The 20137-nt window shown below is 40.3% G+C and overlaps 1 protein-coding gene across 1 annotated transcript in view; it reads right to left on the reverse strand.

The window, feature by feature from the left end:
- Positions 1–20137, reverse strand: part of ERICH3 (glutamate rich 3) — a 127432-nt gene that overhangs the window by 41879 nt on the left and 65416 nt on the right. Inside the window, exons 10-11 of the mRNA XM_075537396.1 lie at positions 12486–12781; positions 8077–8313 (exon numbers count right to left, since the gene is read on the reverse strand). Coding sequence (XP_075393511.1) covers positions 8077–8313; positions 12486–12781 — 533 coding nt within the window. The remainder of the gene's footprint in view (positions 1–8076; positions 8314–12485; positions 12782–20137) is intronic.

Raw genomic sequence — 20137 nt, forward strand, 5'->3', positions numbered from 1 at the left:
CAGGTAGCTTGAAGCATTGGCCAAAGCCAGCAAATTTGGTGCTGCCATGATTCTGTGTCCAAAGTACCTCTGAAAGTACCCCTTCTAACCCCTCATTATTTTCCTTTTTCGTATCATTGACAACTTATCTATCCCGCGTCACCAGTATTAAAGTCTGATTTCAAACAATATGCGATGAAAGGAAAACCACGTGTTTCCAGTAGACAGATACAGATGTTTAAATGAAGAATCAGCTCTTTATTAACTACTTCTCTAAGAGCCAGGTGGTGCAATGGTAAAGCACTCGGCTGAACACCAACATGTCAGTGGTCAGTGTTTCTGTAGGAGAAAGATACAGCAGTCTCCTTCCATACAGATGCACAGCCTTGGACAGACACTCCGTGGGGCAATTCTGTTCTCTCTTAGAGGGTCTCTGAGCCAGTCAAGTAGACAGCAACAGCTTTGACTTCACTTCTTCGAAGCCGCCGCTGTTGTTAGATGTCATAGAATCGGTTCTGACTCGCAGTGATCCGATGCACAACAAAACCCTCCTGTCCTCCATGATCTGCACTATTGTTTTCTGCTGAGTCCATTGTTGAAGTCACTGTCTCAGTCCATCTCCCTAAGGGCCTTCCTCTCTTCCACTACCTTCTGCTTTACCCAGCATGGTGTCCTTTTACAAGGCCCAGTCTCCCTCACAATATGGTCCAAGTGTGTGAGATTAAGTCTCATCATGCTCATGCTTCTAAGACAGAGCTGCTAGTTCCTTGGAGAATCCATAGTATTTTCCATCTCCACTCTAGCACGCAATTCACATGCATCCATTCTTCACCGTTCTTCCTTAATGGCCGGCTTTCACATGCATTGAATCAATTGGAAATTCCTTGGCTTCGGTCAGGTGCATCTGAGCCCTTACCGTGCCGGGTTTGCTCAGCAACACTTTAAAGAGATCTTGTGCCTCAGATTTACCCAATGCCATGCACCATTTGATTTGCTGGCTCCTGCTTCCATGAGCATTGACTGGATCGAAGCAATACGGGCTCCTTGACAGCTTCAATCTCTCTTCGTTTACCATGATGTTACCTATACGGCCAGTTGTAATGATTTTTTAAAATTTTCTTTACACTGAGTTGTAATCCATATTGAAGGAAGCAATCCTTGCTTTTCATCAATGAGTGCTTCAACCCCTCCTCACTTTTAGCAAACAATGCTGTGTTGTCTGCATATTAAAGATCGTTAATGAGCTATCCTCCAACCCTGATACCGTGTTCTTCTTCACAGAGACCAACTTTTCAGATTATTTGCCTCAACATACATGTTGAATAAGGCTGACAGAAGTGCACAGTCCTGATGCCGACTTTTCCTGTTTTTAAAGCATGCAGGATTGTCCTGTTCTTTTCCAGTGCCCGGTTCACCATGAGCACAGATTAGTGGCTGGAAATCTTGTTCATTTCTATGTCATTTATAACTTGTTATGGTCCAATGTCTTTGTATAGTCAACGAAAAATAAAAGTAAACTTTTTCCTGATATTTCTTGCTGTTAGACATCAGCAATGGCATTTCTATACAGTGAAACTATTTAAGTGCTGGACAGCTAATGGCCGACCGGGTGATTCAGACCCACCCAGAAGTGCCTTAGAAGGGAGGCTAGCAATTTCTCCAGAAGTCTGACAGCCTGGAAAACCCTTTGGATCAGTTCTACTCTGCACACTTTGATCCTCTGAACGGATATCAACAACACCTAACTTCTCTAAACTGCTCTTTCTTTGACGGTGAAATGTGGATAACTTAAGCTCTTCTCCCTACAGCATTATAGAAATCATATGAGGAGAAAGCATTAGCCTAATAAGTTCATTTTCCCTCTGTGCCATCAGAATGTATTCTGCGAAATTCCTCTCTTGTGAGACGTCCAACTTTCCTGAACACTTTACAGAGTACTTATAGCTAAAGCTGGGATTCTGATTGTTGAGCTGTTTATAAACATCTCATTTAATCCTATCCAATAGTTATAGTCTTCCTTTCATAGATCCAAAAAATGAGTCCCAGGGGGATTGAATATTACGCACTATCCATTAGCCACAAAGCAAGTTTAGTAAAATATTTTCTTCACCGTGACACACTAGTGAAACCAAGAGATTGGTGTGCATGCTGAGAATTTTCAAACAAAAAACAAAAAGTGACAACCCATCATTGGTTCTCTTAGCTAATTTCTCATTTTTCTGACCCAAAGATGACAGTGGAAACTAGCTCAACCTAGAAACACAGAACCCATAGAATTCATAGACTATCCCCCATTTCAATCTCCAATGGTCATTGTTCATTTTGCCCACCACCCTAGAACCTGCAGAGTACAGTGAAACACATGGGAGCACTCAAGCGGAATACAAAGAAAAATAGTTTTGCAACCAAAACCTTCCTGGGGTTATTTACAGCGCTTCTCTGATGCTACCACATGTAAGAAACTCACCGTAACCTCATGGACAGAGGAGGGAGGTCCTGCAAGGCTTTCTAGACCGCAGTCTTTCCAGGGGCAGAGCTGTTAGAAGGACTCAAACCACCAACCTCAGGGTTAGCAGGTGACCCAGTCCACACAAGGAGAGCTCCTTGTAAGACCACAGCAGAACAACTGCCTGTGTTCAGTAGGTGTTTGTTCCTTCTCTTACTGGGCTAAGTTCTTATTGAAATCACTAGCCATGCTGTCTTTTTAAAGCAAGTACAGATCTGACCTTACCTTCCAATCATATTCTCGCCAACTCACGTGGAGCATGTTTTCACTGTGATGTAAATTCCCCTGTTCTCCCCGTTAGTGTCCTGATTTTAGCTACTTGGTTTGTAGTTTACTATCCAGAAGCTTAGACTCATACAGCCACCTCAATTTCATTGACCAAATTCAAATGTGTAATCTCTGTTAAAATTTTACCTCCCACCAAGGAAATACCATGTATCCCAAAGAGACCCAATATTTTTCTGAACTCTGATGCCAACTGTGAATGAGAGAGCTCATTCCTTGGTGCAAAGGATTACAGTTAACTCAAAATGAATTCTGCTTCTATTTTCTACAAATTAGCTATAACACATGAATTTATATATTCTTCAAAGAAAGGTACTGCAGAGTGTGGGGATTATTTTAAAATAACATATCACATGGAAGTAAAATTTTGCCACAGGTAATTTGAAACTGGCTGCAGCTGCACATTGACTGGGCACTGTCAGAGATTCCATTTCCAAGGAGAACGTGGAACCAGGGGTTCATTGCTGACGTCAGAGGGATCTTGGCAGCAAGCAGAGAATCCCGGGACAATTTTCCCCTGTGTTTCGTTCACTATGTAAAACATGCACCTGTGTGCATTGTGACAAATTATGGACGACACTGCAAATAATGGGAGTTCCAGAGTCGTGGATTGTGCTCAAACGGAACCGGAGCACAGACCAAGAGACAGTTATGTGGATAGAACCAGGCAGTGCGTTGTTGTGGTTTAGAATCAGGAAATGTGTGTTTGGGGGTGGTTTCTTTTCGCTGTTTGCATTTCATCTGCATGGCGGGCAAATCCGAGACGCAGGGCGACACAAAGAAGAGCACAGCATGAAGTTGGGAAGAAGATGTTAAACTGTAGAGAAATATTCCATATGAGGCGAAGTAAGGATGGTCCTGCCGTGTATCCGAAAGCCATGAGTGTCTACCTTAAGAACTGAAAAGTAGACTATAGCCTGAAGAATTGTTACCCCTAAAAAATCCATGTTTGACTCGGTATTTTTGAAAGAGCAAATAGTCCATCTCTCACTGAACGCTGCCAGCCATCTTCCTAGAATCCTCTTTGAAAGCAGTGGCATTCGTCCCTGGCCCAAGGAACAGACCAGTGGCGCAGGAGTCCGCGGGGCGTGGTCTCATCATAATTTCAAATCAGAGTGCGGAGCCTCCACTGATGTGCCTGGCTTCACACTGCATAGTCGGGTGGAGAGATGGAGAGTGGTATTCTTGAACTCAGTAAGCCAGCCAAACGAAGTATCTTTGTGTCTCTGGGATTGTCAATCTGTTTGCCTACTTCCTCCCTCAGCCTGAAACACTGCTGAAAGAGAATCGTTACCCGATTTACTGGGGACAGAGAAATGCTTCAGGTCTTGCTTTCGTTTGTTCACCGTCTGCCCACAGACACTGCCTGTCTCTCGGGAGATGCCGCTCGGTCTTTACCACCTACTCAGAGCGCTGCCACTCACCGACCCATGCAAGCACGTTCTCAGGACATGCCGCCCACCTCTCAACCTGACCTTCATCCCAGACTATAGATGTTCGCCTGGCGAAGCAGTGCCGCGAGCAGCAAACACGGTGCACAGAGGAAGCTGTCACTCGCATTAGACGACAGGCAGCCGCGCATATCATTCCTAAATCAGGGTCCTCCTTCGGTCACTTCTCCGTCCGGAGCACTCGACCACTCACGGGCTGCTTAGCACATTGAATCCGTCAAGGTGGAGCGCTGACTGTTAGCTGGCAGTTGAAATGGGGCAGACTTGTCACCAGAGTGACAGCCTGGGCGATTGTTTGCCCTCTGGGAACAGGTGCAAGCAGGTTCGAATGAAACACATCCACATCCCAACCGCGAGATTCCTCATCATGTCAATAAAAAGGATGTGCTGGTGTCTCAGAGTCAATGGGCACAACGTGCCTCTTACACTTTGGAAGATGAAGTGCTGTCTGGCTTTTCAGTGCAATGTTCCAAAGACTCTATCCTGTTGTGATCACTTTTAATACGTGTGACTTGTTTGCTGAAAGAAATCCCTAACACGGACACGGATGCAGCACGTGCTGGAAGCGCTGTTGTTGAATAACCCGAGGGCAGGTTATCGACATAAAGGAATGAAAACTAAGAGAGCTACGAGGTATCAGAATGAAACACTAACAAACAATGAGATTTTATTTAAGGATAAAGGCAGTGTTTTAATATATAGGTTAAATTTTCAGGGCTTTAAAATTAGACATTATTTCATTATGAACCTGTTTAAAATATTGTACATTCTCTATCAATATACTTGTAGTTCTTTACATGTAGTTTTTATATTAAGATTCTAATAATCTTAATTAATTTAAGTATAAGTTGATATGTTATTAACATAAATCTGATATTCTTGATGCTAACAATCAAGGTATTGCTTAGGGAGAAAAGAGAAAATTTGGATAGAGTTATGAAAAGTCCAATTCTTATATCCTCTGTTGAAAAACAAACTTAGAAGACAAAATGAGCAGATGCTAGCGAATAGGGTAAGGAGAAAGCTCATGATAAGTGTCCTAAGGTGTATGTTCTTAAGTAAACCAAGTCATTTTATTAAAGAAGTTGCTTCAGATAAGTAGATATTTTCTAAACTTAAAATTCACAGAGTTTATCTAAAACACAGTCTCTGAAATCGGATAATTGCATCTTCACTCCATTTTAGTTATTTTATCTCACAATTTCCAAATTGCTGATTTACAAAATGGACATTAATAATACTTGATTTTTTTAAAGGTTGCTTCAGGCAAATGAGATAGATCCTGTAAAATGTTTACACTTTGGAGTCTTCATACACAAAGCCTACAACGTGACCCACTGCATCATCAATTAATTATATGATGTTGTTACAAACTTGTGGATTAGAACTACTTATCTGTAAGCAGTTTTTCAATAGTAAAGCTTTCTAGCACTGTCAGTTAGTCAATAATTACGAGTCTAAAGATTAGAGTTTCCCTCCAAGGAACATATGAGGACTACCTACAACATGCTCTGTTTGAAGATAAAACATCAGTCTGTCTGAGGGAAAAAAATCATAATAACCTCTAAAATAAGGTGATTATGCAGCCTAAAAAGAATTCTTAACAAAGAAACATCGATGAGTATACTATTTTATGAAATCAGTAATGTTGCCATTATTGAAGAAATAAAATTTAAAAGTCCTTTGGATTTTGAACCATTTATACTTATATGTAAATACATTTCCAGCAGTTTCTAGGTTCAAGAAATTTTTACAGTTTTTTTAAACGTATTGACTCTGCTGACATCATTTATCCATAAAATTAGTTTACATATGTTATGTCATATAGGAATATAAGTATAAATCCAGCACTCGCATCCAAATTCAGAAAGGGATTTTTATACTTTAAAGATCTAAGTTAAGAAATATGGATCAGTGAGTAATTCCAGCACCTCGTCAACTTTTTTGAAGCATTTCAATTGACAGTGAAATTTTTCACTAATACCATTAAAGAACATTGATACCATTGATTCTTGATTTTATGCTACACCTTGAAGTGGTTTGAATGCTGACCAGTTCTTTTGGGTACAGTGACTCTGAGCATCCCTTCCACCTTCTTTTTGATGTTTCCTGAATCAGTCAATATTTTCCCCCACAGGATTCTTAAATATTGCAATCTGAGCTTGATTTTTCCCTTCAGACCTTTCAGCTTGAGATATGCTATGCATACGCTTCCCTTTTAGTTTTCTCATTCCAGATCTTCTCACGTTTCATTATAATGCTCTGGTTGTTTTTTTTTTTTTTTTGAGCTGCCTTTCGAAATTTTGTGTTCAGGTTTTTTTCTTCATTCCCCCCTCACTTAAGCTATTGTATGTTCAAGGACCCGGTTCGGAGTCTCTTCGGGCGTCCTTATTGGGGTTTTGTTTATTTCCGGTCCTGTAATGACCCTTCACTTTTTTGTGTGTATTGTGTTTTTCATATCATTCTACAGCTAGGGTAGACTTCCGTCATTCGTGTTAAATCTGTTCTGGAGACAGTCTCTAAATTCAGGTGAGCTGTGCTCAAGTTTGCATTTTGTTTCTTGTGGGATTGTCCTAATTTTCATCAGCTTCAACCTGAACTCACATCTGAGCAATGATGATCTGTTCCACAGCAGGTCCCTGACCTTGCTGTCCATGGTCTCCATGTCTCTTCTTAAATATGTAGCTAATGCGACTTCTGGGCGTTGCATCTGTGAGGTCCAGGTGTGCTGTCACTTCTTAAGTTGTTGTTCTTGCAGAATCCCATCATTCAATGTCCACTTTCATCTGTCAGTTATGGCATCGTGCTGGCTTGCAACTTGCTGTTACACTGGAAGCTATGGCACCGCTGTTTCAATACTAGTGGGGTTACCCAAGGCGTGCAGGTTTTGTTGAAGCTTCTACAGTAAGAGTAGACTAAGCATTTACCACGTAAAACTGTATGAATTTTATAATAGATTTACTTAAATTCTGTTTAAGGATTACAGAAAATACCCAAAGAATTTTCTATTGTGAGTACTTGATTGCATGATTTACTTTTATTTTACATATGATATTCATAATCTTATCAAGTGCATGTTTGTAGATTTTGGACAGAAAAAAATGAGAGATTATAAAATGGGGGAAGTGGACAGCAAACCAAAAAGTGTTCATATTGTAATCTCTTTATCTAGTCAGAAGAATACTGCAAAGGCAACTACAAATTGAAATATAAGGATCAGTTATTTTTCTTACTGATGCTTGGCCAGAATTCACCTGGAGAAGTGCTTGATTAATTATGAACTACTTGTTTCTTCTTTTCACTGTTCAGAATGTAGTACATTAATGTCTTAATAAACCATGGTATAGCTCAGATAATGAGGGTGTCTTCCCTTTGAAACTCTGGTACTTAATATTCAGTTTCATTTTGCACTTGACCATTTTGAAGATCACACCTTTGTCAAGATAGATAATTCTTCCATGAAACTAACATGGCACCTTGCTGTGTTCAAGGTCACTTTTAAAATGAATGTAAAGTACATATCTCCAACCTTTAATTGATTATGATTTGATTTTAATTTTTCAAAAACTATAAAATGAAGTGTGTGTGTGTAAGGGAATAATTTTGGATTAAAAAAACATGGTGCCTCTTTAATTAAATAAAATGATCATTCCAGGTACCTTTGATACCCTTCTGAAAAATCCCAGGAAACTACAGAAAAGATGTAACAAATGATCCCAGTACTTAGACAGTTATAGAAGGCTGATTGAACAGCCTAGGCATCCCCTTACAGAAGGATTCACACGTGAAATATAATGAAGTGTAATAAGGGCACACACTAAACAGACTTCGTCACATGAGAAGTTCAATACTCGCCTTGCTTATCGTCTTCCACTTCATCATCAGAACGCCCATCGCTTCCGTCTTTCACACTGTCATCGGCATCTGGTGCCTTCTCTGAGGAAGTTCCACTCTCCTTTTCAGGGTCCAATTGGGCTTTTTCATCATCGGGGGGCGACTTTGACATTCCATTCACTTGGTCATCTGCCTGTCCTTCTTCATTCGTGTTCTCATCTTGTTTCTCCTCATCTGCTTCAAAATCTTCTTCATATTCTGATAAAAGAAAATCTCCAATATGAGAATGAAAGTGGAAGCCGTAATATCCAGCTCAGCGCTCTTTCATGAGAACTTTGAATCCATTATCCTCTCCTCTCTAGGCCTTCTGTGCTTATTTTTCACACAATTAGTGAACATGGAAAACTAGCAGCAAATGATCAGAGATTGCAATCAGCTACATACATAGAAGCACAAAAGAAATGAAGCTCCAAATGACAAGGCTGAAACTTAATGAAAGTTCATTTATACATGGACATCGTCATCTACAATTGCAAAAATGGACAAGAGAAGAATTTGATAGAAAACAATACATTAGAAATAAATTAAAAATGAAGAGAACAGAATGATAGTAATGGGAGTTAATTTGGAAACCCAGTGAGGTCATATTTCATATGAAGGATGATCAAAATATTTGGATATAAAGTTAGTGAATAATGAAGTGAAAAATTCAATTAATCAAGTCAAAAGGCCTGAGCAGCAGCACAGTGGAAAGCACTGAAATGCGAGTGGACACCAAGCAAAGGCACGGGAATGAGTCTATACTGAATCCTGATCTAGTATCTAAGCACTATTCATTCTTACAATAATGAAATAATTGCATTCCAAAGATAAAAATTCTCAGAAAATGAAATATTCCTCCCATGGCCATTAATTTGCTGCATTCCCGACAGAGGTGCAACAAATCTGTAGCAGAAAAAGGAAATTGTCACATCAGATGAACTCCAGCTGTCCCTGGTGGTTATAATTTTTCACCTTTCATATTTAATTGTTCCTCTTTATCTTTACACCAAAAATGAAAATCTTGAAGTGACAACTTGCCAAAGACAGAGAGCAAAAGGATCTCATGCAGAACCAATTAAGCAAATAAACACTTATCTTGAGAATAAAAGAATTACAGGGTAAATGAAGACTTCACTATTTTGTGTGCTTTAAGCGTTAGATATTCTGGCTGCTTTTCCAGTGATGTGAACCCATCCATTCTGTTACAATGAAAGACTTAATAGTAAAATGTACCCCCTGTGCATCCAAAAATGTTTGTTATTTTAAAAGCAGAGAATATATGAGAAAGATGTAAGAGGAAAAATAAAACAGAAAACTGTAAGGAATAAAGGCAATCAAATAAAAATATTTCATGGAAGAGAGTTAATAGAGGGGCAAGAAATATGAATTAATGCCAGGAAATCAAAATTGTAAAATTAACAAGAAGATGAAGAATTTAGTTGATCATGCATGATACAGCCAGACAACAGTGTGTACAGGAATATTTTGGTCCAAATATAGCAGACAAAGTTACAGGATAGCTTTCCCTTTGGCCCCATTACTATCCAATAACAAACTTTTATTTAGAAAATTCTATGGGGAAAGGGATCAGTTTGTCAAGTAGGAAATATTACAGCAAAACCCCTGCCACAAAGGAGTTAGAAAATAAGATACAGGTACACAGGAGATGATGTATCCCTATTAATTTTGATGCATGATCTTAAGTAATGTTAATTCCAAACATCGCTAGCCTCTGTTGTTCTGGAGTTTTATGAAGGACACACGATTTCTGCAGGCCGTGCGAGGCCGTGCTACCTACGTAGAATGGAAGCAAAGGGAGACGGAGAATGCAATTTTAGGGGCTCATGGAAGGTGGCATAAAAGTAGGAGTGGAGACAATTCACGGATACACACACAGACACACATGTATGCTACTGTTCACAAACCAAGCAGGAGGTCACACAGCATAACTGAACTGCTGCAGTCCTGTCGATAGCAGTGCCCAGGGGTGAAGTCCGAGGGTTTTGGACTAAGCAGCCGCGTCGCTCAGTTGACATGCTTTCTGGCTGTGTGATCTTTAACACTTGACCTCACTTTCAGGCTTCAGGTTCTTCATCTAGAGCAGTGGCTCTCAACCCGTGGGCCGCGACCCCTTTGGGGGTCAAACAACCCTTTCACAGGGTCGCCCAATTCATAACCGCAACAAAATGACAGTGATGAAGTATCAATGAGAATAACTTTTGGTGGCGGAGGGGGGGGGTCACCACCACATGAACTGCATGAAAGGGTCGCGGGATGAGGACGGTGGAGAAGCTCTATAACATGGGTGGTATCAGACTCACAAAGCTGCGACCAAATATTGGAAACAATTATTTCTGAAGCATGTCTAGAAGAAGTTCAGGAAGAGCAAGCACCTGATAAACATACGGGATTGTAGGCACAGTGGCTGGGGCTGGGAGGGGAGGGATTGGAAGGCGGGAGAAAGCACACATATCGTGCGCTGTATTGACATCAATACCATCTGATGGAGACATGAATGGAGATTGGAGAAGTACAAGCCACACAATGACAGGAACCACTGTCGATACATTTAGAAGCAGAGCACAATACTGAAGGACCGTATAGTGAACCACCAAAATAGGTCCTGTATTCTACGTTGCAGACGTGTCTGTGTTTTCTCTCAACATACAAAACTGGGGACTGCCTGAAGCTCTGGTGACATGGTGGGTCCCGCGTGTCGGGCTGCAGGCGGCAAGGTGAGTAGTTGGAAACACTAGCTGCTCGGTGGGAGAAAAACCCGGCTTGCTAGCTATCGGGTACCATTTTGGAACCCACGGGAGTTCTGCCCTGCACGCTAGGGTAGCTGTGAAATCCTGAACTCGGTGGCAAAGAGACATTTTGAGTTTTGACTTTTATTCTGCTCACGACCATCCTCCCACCTAAACATTAACCTTCAGGGAACCACAGGCAGTCTGTTAGCTTCAGCGCCAAGAACACACCCCTTCTGCATCAGCTTGTCCTGTTTGCAATATGAACAGTGGTGTGGTGCCCTAGGTTTCTTTACGTAACCTTGTCAGTTTGCTCCACCTCATTTTCTTTCCTGGAGGGAGCTTAATTAGCTTATTGTTTACTATCGCCCCTAGTGAGGAAGTAAGTCAATACCAGGTCAACATCCATCCAGCTGCTAAGCGACCCCACTGACCTGGACTTGAACTTCTGTGGCCTTTAGAATCACTGGTTGTTCTGTAGGTCAAGCCCTTGCTTTCTATTTTTTAAAATAGGAATGTACACTTAGAGTTTATTACCTAGCCAATGCAGAATAGAGATTTGGGGAGCAAATTCTTATTGTGGGTATGAAATTCACCACTCAGCGCTGCCCATGCTGCTTTTAGAAACAATCCCCCCACCCCCAAATTTAAGAAAATGCAAAGCCTTTATTGAATATTTTTTAAAACCCCCAAGTTGGGAAAGTTAAATTACAGCACCCCTCAAAAAAAAACCCGTTGTTAATCCACATGCTGTAGTTTTTGTCATAGTTAAATATTCAGACCAAAATAAGAACGATGACTAGAAGGAACCATGGACAGAGGTGAACTGGGCAAAGTATTAGATGAAATAACTATTAGTCACACACATATAAAAGAAAACCCGGTCCTTAATAGCTCAGTACATATTTTTACTTTTGGGGGGGAGGGGCACAATTCTGAAACTTTTGAGCAACAAAATGAGGAAACGGAGAAAATCTACTTGGACCCTGCCTCTCTCCTGAAAAGACTTTCTGCGGGCCATTCCAGCCCAGGGCGACTGCTTCACAGTCCAGGCTTTGCCTCCCGGGCATCCTAGGGGCACGCAGGCCAAAGAGGGGGCTTTACTGTTAAAAGAATGAGCTTTTGAATTAGAAAAATCTAAATATGAATCCTAAAATTCTGTTATTTTCTTTCTATGACATTGAACAAGTTACGCTCTTGGAGTCTCTGTTTTCCAACCTGTCAAATGGAAGTTGTAACAATACCTGTCATGGGGGATGGTGAAAATAAACTGAGACAGGGTGTAGTAAGTACCTGGCAGAACACTTATTAACTTGTATTCTTCTTGTTATCTTTGCTATTGAAGACGATCCTCTCAATCTTTCTCTCTTCAGTGTGTGTGTGTGTGTGTGTGTGTGTGTGTGTGTGTGTGTGTAAATGACTGTGTGAATACATACAAAGGTAATTGGATACATGGATGGATGTTAGATAAATAGGAAAGCAAGAAAGACAGGAACAAAGAGTAGAGGCAGGGGTCACAGATTCCACAGAGTGAGAACATAACTTATTAACAGCAGTTGAAAGATAGTTTGCCAAATGTCAGCATCTTTAAAAGAAGCAATAACAACAGGGACAACAAACGAATGCCGTGTTGCTGCTTACCATACTTGAATGCATTTTCCTGGTCATCCCCCCAGGTGTCTTGTCCTAGTTTCCCTTTACTTTCCATTTCTTCCACAGCAGTCCTCACTTCTCTGGCCTGTGGTTCTTCTTGAGCAGAAACAATGGCTGAGGCCAAAGCTCTGGTCCCTTCAATCTCATTCCCTCTTGGTGTCATGTACTCTTTCACCTTCCTCAGTTTCTCTCCATCCTTCTTTAATTCCTCTCTTTTCTCAGCAGTTTCTTTTCTGATTTTTGATGAAGATGGTTTTTTGTCAAGCCCCATTGCAATAATGCACCTATAAAATATTAACAGGCAGTGTTCATTAACCTTTCTATACGGCATTGTGGAAATTCTAAGCTTTAAAATAACTTATGTCTTATTCTAAAATGAAATGTTATGAGAAATAGTTTTATTATGGAACACATATGTTAATTAAACTTAAAATATTTTCTCTTCAGTGATACTAAAAGCTTATGACTGAGCACAACAGTCTTTGTTTGTCTTTATGGTAATTTAAAAAATAACTTTATTGGGAGCTCATACAACTCTTATCACAATCCATACATACATCAATTGTGTAAAGCACATTTGTCCATTCTTTGCCCTCATCATTCTCAAAACATTTGCTCTCCACTTAAGCCCTTGGCATCAGCTCCTCATTTTTACCCTTCCCTCCCTGCTTCCCACTCCTGGCACAACATAATCTTAATGGTCTTGTCCGTAATAATAAACAAGAAACAATTCAACAACTAAGCACTATAGTCGTGAAGTGAAACCTTTGCTTTAAAGTATATAGGTGACCTCATATCTGAGTCCAGTATACATACATATAATTCAAGTAAAATATCTGTGATAAACGAGTCTTCAGATTTACAGGCATTACAAATGCAAGTTGAAATGAAAGCAATCAGAAGGAAAAATATGTCAATCTAACCTTATGTGTTATTCTGAGAACATAACAAGAGTTTAAAAACAAAAAACATATACCCAAGTTTGAGTCTAAAGAAATATAATTGATTTTAAAAGAAGCACATATAGTCAACTGGTGCACCCTAAGTAAAAACACCCACAGAGCCTGCACATTTATTCTAGTAGAACTGCCACTATTGTTTTCAGGCCATTTATTTTTTCCAGGCCTTTTGAAGCCTGTACTACAGTCTTTTGATATTTTTTCTGGCAATAAACTTTTGTTCTTTTAGCATGACGGCGATTTTTAGAGGTTATAGAGAGCCATTAAAAGTCAAATCTGAAGAGCCAGCAAGATGATTAGTGCATTGTGCCATTGTAGGAAAAATATTTTTTCAATGAGTTTTAATAAAAGTAAATGTGAACAAATGTTCTTCTAAAGCTCTTTTGCCATGTCTGAAGATAATATCCAAGTAATAATTCTAGTAATAGCCAAAATATGTTAATCAAAATAATAATCATTATAAAAGCATTGCATTCAAATCCACCAAGTAAGGAGATATATAATCTGTAAGATAAAGTCTCTCTCTCTCTCTCTATATATATATATATATATATATACATATATATATATATATATATCAAAAAGTTTGGTATGGAGTAAGTGCTCAATAATCTTATCATTATCATAATCACTATCTCAAAGACTTATGAATTAAGACTTATCATTGCCATTCTACAAATGAGAAAACTGAGGTTTAAAGGGTTTCATAGCTTTCCCGAAGTTAGCAGATGAGTGATGGAGGGAAAAGCCCAGCTCAGGCTGTTAGACTCCACGATCTCCCTCCAATTCCAGGCACCTAGACCCGTGCCTTCCGTATAAACTCCGTCGCTGTCAAGTATACCTCCTGGTGATTCATGTATGCGAAGTTACAGCCATGTTCCATAAAGTTTTCTATGGCTAATTTTGGGGAGAAGAAAATCCATAAGTTTATTTTTTTTGCAATGAGATCTTGCATTTTCCTCCCCAGAAAAATACTTCTTCATTAAAAACTGGGAAATGTTCAAGGGACTTCGGAGTGGACTGGGAACTCCAAACCTCGGTTAGCAACAAAGTGCAGTAACGCCTTGCAGCACGCAGGGACTCCTCATGGAATCGAAGCCGTCTTACTGTATCGCAAGAAGAGCTCTCGAGATGAGCAAGGTTAGGGCAGATGTTCCACGATGGGTCTTACCACTAGACAAACTGCACGTTCACTCTCCTTAGGGCCAAGCACGAACAGTAGACGTTCCCACTCAACAACAGTCTGGAGATAACCCAGTACCTGGAAAGGTCTGGGCTCCATCCACACTACTACTTCTCTGGAAATATGAATATGTATCTATCTATCAGTGGATCTGAGGCCATCGTGGTGATGGGTAATAACGGCACCAGAATAATAAAGGCAGTCAACACTTGTCAATTGAAGAAAGCTATGAGCAATACTTATTGTCAAAGCATGAACCAAATGCAATAGCTAACTCTTACTGGGATACCCTTAGAATTTCAGTCACTCCCAGTCTAGAACCAGTCTAGCAATAGATCTTAATCAATTCTCCCAACAACCACATATGAGAACTTCCTTAGCTCACTCTTCTTTTCAGTACCTCTTAATAAAATAAAGCTAAATGGTTTTGCTTTCAAAGTAACAGACTGTGAAAAATGGATGGTAAGACTCCCTCACCCGTGCTAAGCATGATAAATGTTTCTTGACTTTAACGATGATGTACTTAGCACATGGCTCTCCTTGGAACAAAGGGAGTCTTACAGCTGCACGGAATATGATTACTAACGTTACCTCTGTGCAAGCTGCTCTTCCCTCATCAATAGAAAGACCAACTCTATTGATTTGGAGCCTCGGATGTGCGTTTACTTTTAGTTTATGTTGCGCCCGTGCACATGCCTCCCTCCTGCACGCACACACTTTTTATTCCCCATCTGCTTCAGGGAATTGGACAAACGAAGTGGGGAACGTCTGCGGGCTCCTCGTCACGGACTACCTATTTGACTTCTGAGTATAATTTGAGGTGCTGATTCGGATGACTAAAGCTCAAAACAGGCTGCATTCTACTGGGTTAGAGACTTCTTCTCTTTGCTGGCTTTCACTCGAGCAACTGAAAATAACTATTGTGCCGCTTCAAACCGTTCCCATGATTGCAGGGCGAGAGAGCTGCGGAACCTCCGCACTTTGGAAACGCTTAGCATGGAGGCTTTCTGCTGTCTCAGGACCTAACACGGCAAATTAGAATCATTTTGTATAAGAGCATGCTGCTGCCTTACTTTATCATGCTCTCCTCCAAAGTTCCACAGCCAGGATTTTCACATTACTTAAAATGAACTTGATCTCGAACAAATTGGAAGGAGAAATGTACTCCATTCAATAACTAAAAGGATTTCGGATGGTGCAGTGGCTGCCAGCCAAGAGGTTGGTGGTTTGAACACACTAGGTGCTCTGTGGGACGAAGATACGGTAATCAGCTTCCAGAAAGTTTCCAGCTGTGGAAACCCTATGGGAAAGGAATCCTTTGTTCTAGAGGGTCAGTATGAGTCAGAACCACCTCAGTGGCAACAGGTGGGTGGGTTGGTTGGTTGGTTTGCTTTGCTTTTTCAGGTTTTTGCTAAGGTAACTAAAGGTGTTATTATGCATGTGACACAGCAAGGTTATATGATATTTTAAATGGTATAGGTCACTTTAGGAACAATTCTCAAACTGAAGTTCTGCGGGTCTGGTGCCTCGGGAATAGCCCAAGTGGGATCAAATGGATTAAGGTCAAACAAGCACAACTCCAGCGATCACTCACTACTCCCTCAGAGTCACTGTGACTTGGGTTTTGCCTGGGCTGAAACAAGATGGCAACAAAGGATGCCTTCCTACTTTGAGTATTCAACAATTTCATTTGAAGAAACACTTATGAAAAAAGACAGAAAAACCACTATCATATAAGAACTGTGCATTTTAGATAAGGGTAGATATGAAAGGTAGGCTTATTTTGCCAACCTGGCCAATAAATACATGTGGGATTAATAAGATCACAGTTTAATTGAAGGGCAAAGAGTTAAATAGCTCAGCGAGACTCACCTTTCTGTCTCTTGCTCTCTGATGATTGGACCAGTGTGAAGCTGCCTTCGTTTTCCACCTCAACTTGTGAGCTACACTATCTGTGGGAAACCCAACCTGTGGACTGTGTGACTATAGTTTGAGGCTCCTTTGAGACCTGCTTCACCACACTGCTGGCATATACATCACTTGAGCTGGGGACTGTTGGATCTGTCATCTGGATGACTGTTGGTGACCTGTCCCGCTGTTTGCTGCCTGTGGCCATACTGCCTGTATTGTTCTACAGACGACTCAGTCGTCTGCTTCTTTTGGGTTGCACACAGCAGTCTTTGTGAGTTGCAGGACTGACAGTGTATTGATTGTCTCACGGAAATGAGCTGAACTGAGCCTGTTGTACTGCTCCATAGACTAATTAGCTGTTTATTTCTTCATGTTCTATCTATCTATCATCTACATATAATCATAAATGTCCTGATTTCTTTTCTCTAGAGAACCTTGTCTGGCACAGTAGGGTTCCTTGTTCTGTAATATCACCACAATGTTGTTATTATTTAAAAATATTGAAGAAAGAAACTAGAGATGACAATGATGCACTAAATTGTAGGGAACATTGACAGAGGCTTGGAAATGTTGACTAGGATAGTGGATGTCATCAATTTGTAACATCTGGCTGTGGTAACGACTACTAAATGTCCATAGAAGGTGGTAAGTACTAAAAATATTAGAACTTGGATTTATCAAGAAATTACAAAACTAGCTGTGTATTTGTGCATGTGTGATTTCATCTAAGCTCATCAACTATTCTTTGAATTAAATGACTTGCCCACTTACATGAAGTTGCCGTATTGAGGTCGGGATGAGAAAGCACCATCAGGTGGGTCCTCAGTACAGTCAGAAACTCCTATATTGCCACAGACCAGTCATCTCCCACTATGTGGATAATTATTTCAAAACTCTCCTCTCTCCTAAAGCCTCCATCTTCTGTTTCCCTCCGCCTTAGCCTCAGCAGATTCAGTGTGCTTCCTATTTGAATGAAAAACAATAGCAATCCGCAAACAGTGTAGCACATGCGCCAACCTCTCTTTCTCTGTTCCATGTTTGTACTCCAACTCTTTCCTGTTCCAACAGATTGCTTCTCCTACAAGGCAACACCATCACTTGAGCCCTAGACTTAGATTTAGAAATGTCATGCTCTATATTATATAAAGAAGAATCAATACATTTGAAATATGGTACTGGCAAAGAATGTTCGAAGTGCGATAGACAGAAAAAAGAACAAACAGATATGTGTTAGGACAACCCGAATGTTCCCTAGAGATAAGGATGGTGAGACTTTATTTCACATACTTTGCACATGTTGTCAATAGAGACAAGTCCCTGGAGAAGGACATCAGGCTTCATAAAGGAGAGACGCAGAGACAAAGAGGAAGACTCTTGACAAGGTAGAGTGACATGGTGGCCGAAACAATGGGCTCAAACCGAAGAACAGTATGTTGTTAGCAGGCACCGGATGGTGATTTCCTCTGTTGGACATAGGATCACCATGTGCAGGAACCGACTTGGCACACTGAACACCAGCAAGAACAGAGGTAATCGACTTCTGGGGAAAAGATGAGACTTTCACTCCTGGAAAGACCTACAGCCTTGGAAAACCACAAGGGTGGTTCTCTTCTGTCCCACGGTCACTATAAGAAGGACTCCACTTGACGGGATTGAGTTTGGTTTAAGTTTTCTACATTATAATTTAATTATAGATTAAAAATAATGATATAATAACATGTATTTTCTCCTCTAGGAGATGGATCCCATAAAATTATAAACATAGTATCTTCAATCTTAAAAAATAAAAACCTCATCTGACTCCCACATTCTTTCTCCGGGCCTTTTCCTTTCCTTATAGTAAACTCTTAAAACTTGTCACCTCTAACTTCTGGCCTTAGGCTTTCTCTAAAGCCTACTCCAACCAGACTTTCATCCCTACTGCTTCACTGGTGCAACTTGCATCCCGAGGACCAAGGACCACACATTATCAACTTCATGTTTACTCTCAATCTTCCGTTTACTAAACCTATCTACAGAGTTGACCAAGTTAAGCACACATTTACTCTTCAAATAGTTTGTTCTTTTCTAGCACAACTCACTTTCTGGGATTTCCATCTGAGACCTATCCCCGCGTCTTTGCTTAGACCTGTGCTGGTTTCTCTTTGCTCCCTCACCTCTAAACGAGAGTGAACCAGAGGTCATCTGACAGCTTCTCTGTGCGCATTCCATTTGTAAGTCATCTCACCAATCTTATAGGTTTAATAGCATCTACATGCAAGCCATTCTCTTTTTCAACTTTAGAGTTTATTATGTGGGGATTTATGTTTATGATAATCAACTTTGTATTCATTAATTTAGACTACTAACCAGTCAACACCACCCGCCACCTGAAATATTTCAATAGTTAACTTTCACCTGCTCGTGGATTTCTCTTCTCCCTCTTATCTCCCATTGCACCCAAGTTAACAGTCCAGCTAGTTGCTTGATCTTCACCCCCTTGCCTTTCCTCACTTGGCAACCTCCAAAGTCTATTCCCTTTGGTTTGAATATCTTTATCTTTATTTGTCATATGTTTCCCTTATCACAGGGGTCTCATATACTATTTACCATTTATTATTGGCTTACTTTACTCAGTATATTGTTCTCCAGAGCCTTCCACATCATACGTTAGTAGTTCATGGTTATGTCTTTGTTTTTAAGCAATGCATTCCTTTGTGTGTAGGAACCAGAGTCTCTTTATTCATTCTTCTACTGATGGGCATTCAGGTTGGTTCCATCTTCTTGCTACTTAAACAGGCTCTTCTGGACATGGATGTGTGGCAACCACTCTTGAATTTATATCTGTAGCCTATAAAGATCCCCTGAAATCAGATTTATAGATCCAACTGCCTCCTCATCATTTCCACCTAGTTATCTAACTCTTGCTTTTGTTAGATTGCATACAGTGTAACTCATAGCAACCCATGTACAATAGAACAAAATGCTTCCCAGATTTGTATCATAATCACAATAATTGTTGTTTGAATCTATCTAATAATTAACTAAAATTAATGTGTCTAAAGTTCAAACCCCTTAATTTCACTCCCCTCATATGCTTTCCTGAAAGTTTTCCTGAAGTTTCCCCAATTTTTATATTGTTGTTATTAGGTGCTATAGAGCCATCTCTGAGTCTTTGCAATCCTTTATACAACAGAACCAAACACTGACCCTGTCCCATTCTTACATGTTGTTATGTTGGAGCCCGCGGTTGCAGCTACTGTGTCATTTCATCTCATTGGTGGTCCTACTCTTTGTATTTATCTCTATACCTTTCCAGGATGAGTCTCTCCTGATACTGAAGTACATGTCCAAAGTATACAAAACACAGTCTCACCATTCTGGATCCTAAGGAGCATTCTGGCTCTTCCTCAAGGTAGATTTGTTTGTTCATCTTGAAGTCCAAAATATATTAATTATACTTTTCCACGACCATATTTCAAATGAATTTCTTTCCCTGTGGTCTCCTTACTCATTGTTCAGTTACCACATGGATTTGAAACAATGAAAAATAATTTGCATTCAACTGAATTCAACCATTCAATTAAGAATGGCTTGCACGTAGATTC

Source organism: Tenrec ecaudatus, chromosome 1 (assembly GCF_050624435.1).
Source record: "Tenrec ecaudatus isolate mTenEca1 chromosome 1, mTenEca1.hap1, whole genome shotgun sequence".
Lineage (NCBI taxonomy): Eukaryota > Metazoa > Chordata > Mammalia > Afrosoricida > Tenrecidae > Tenrec > Tenrec ecaudatus.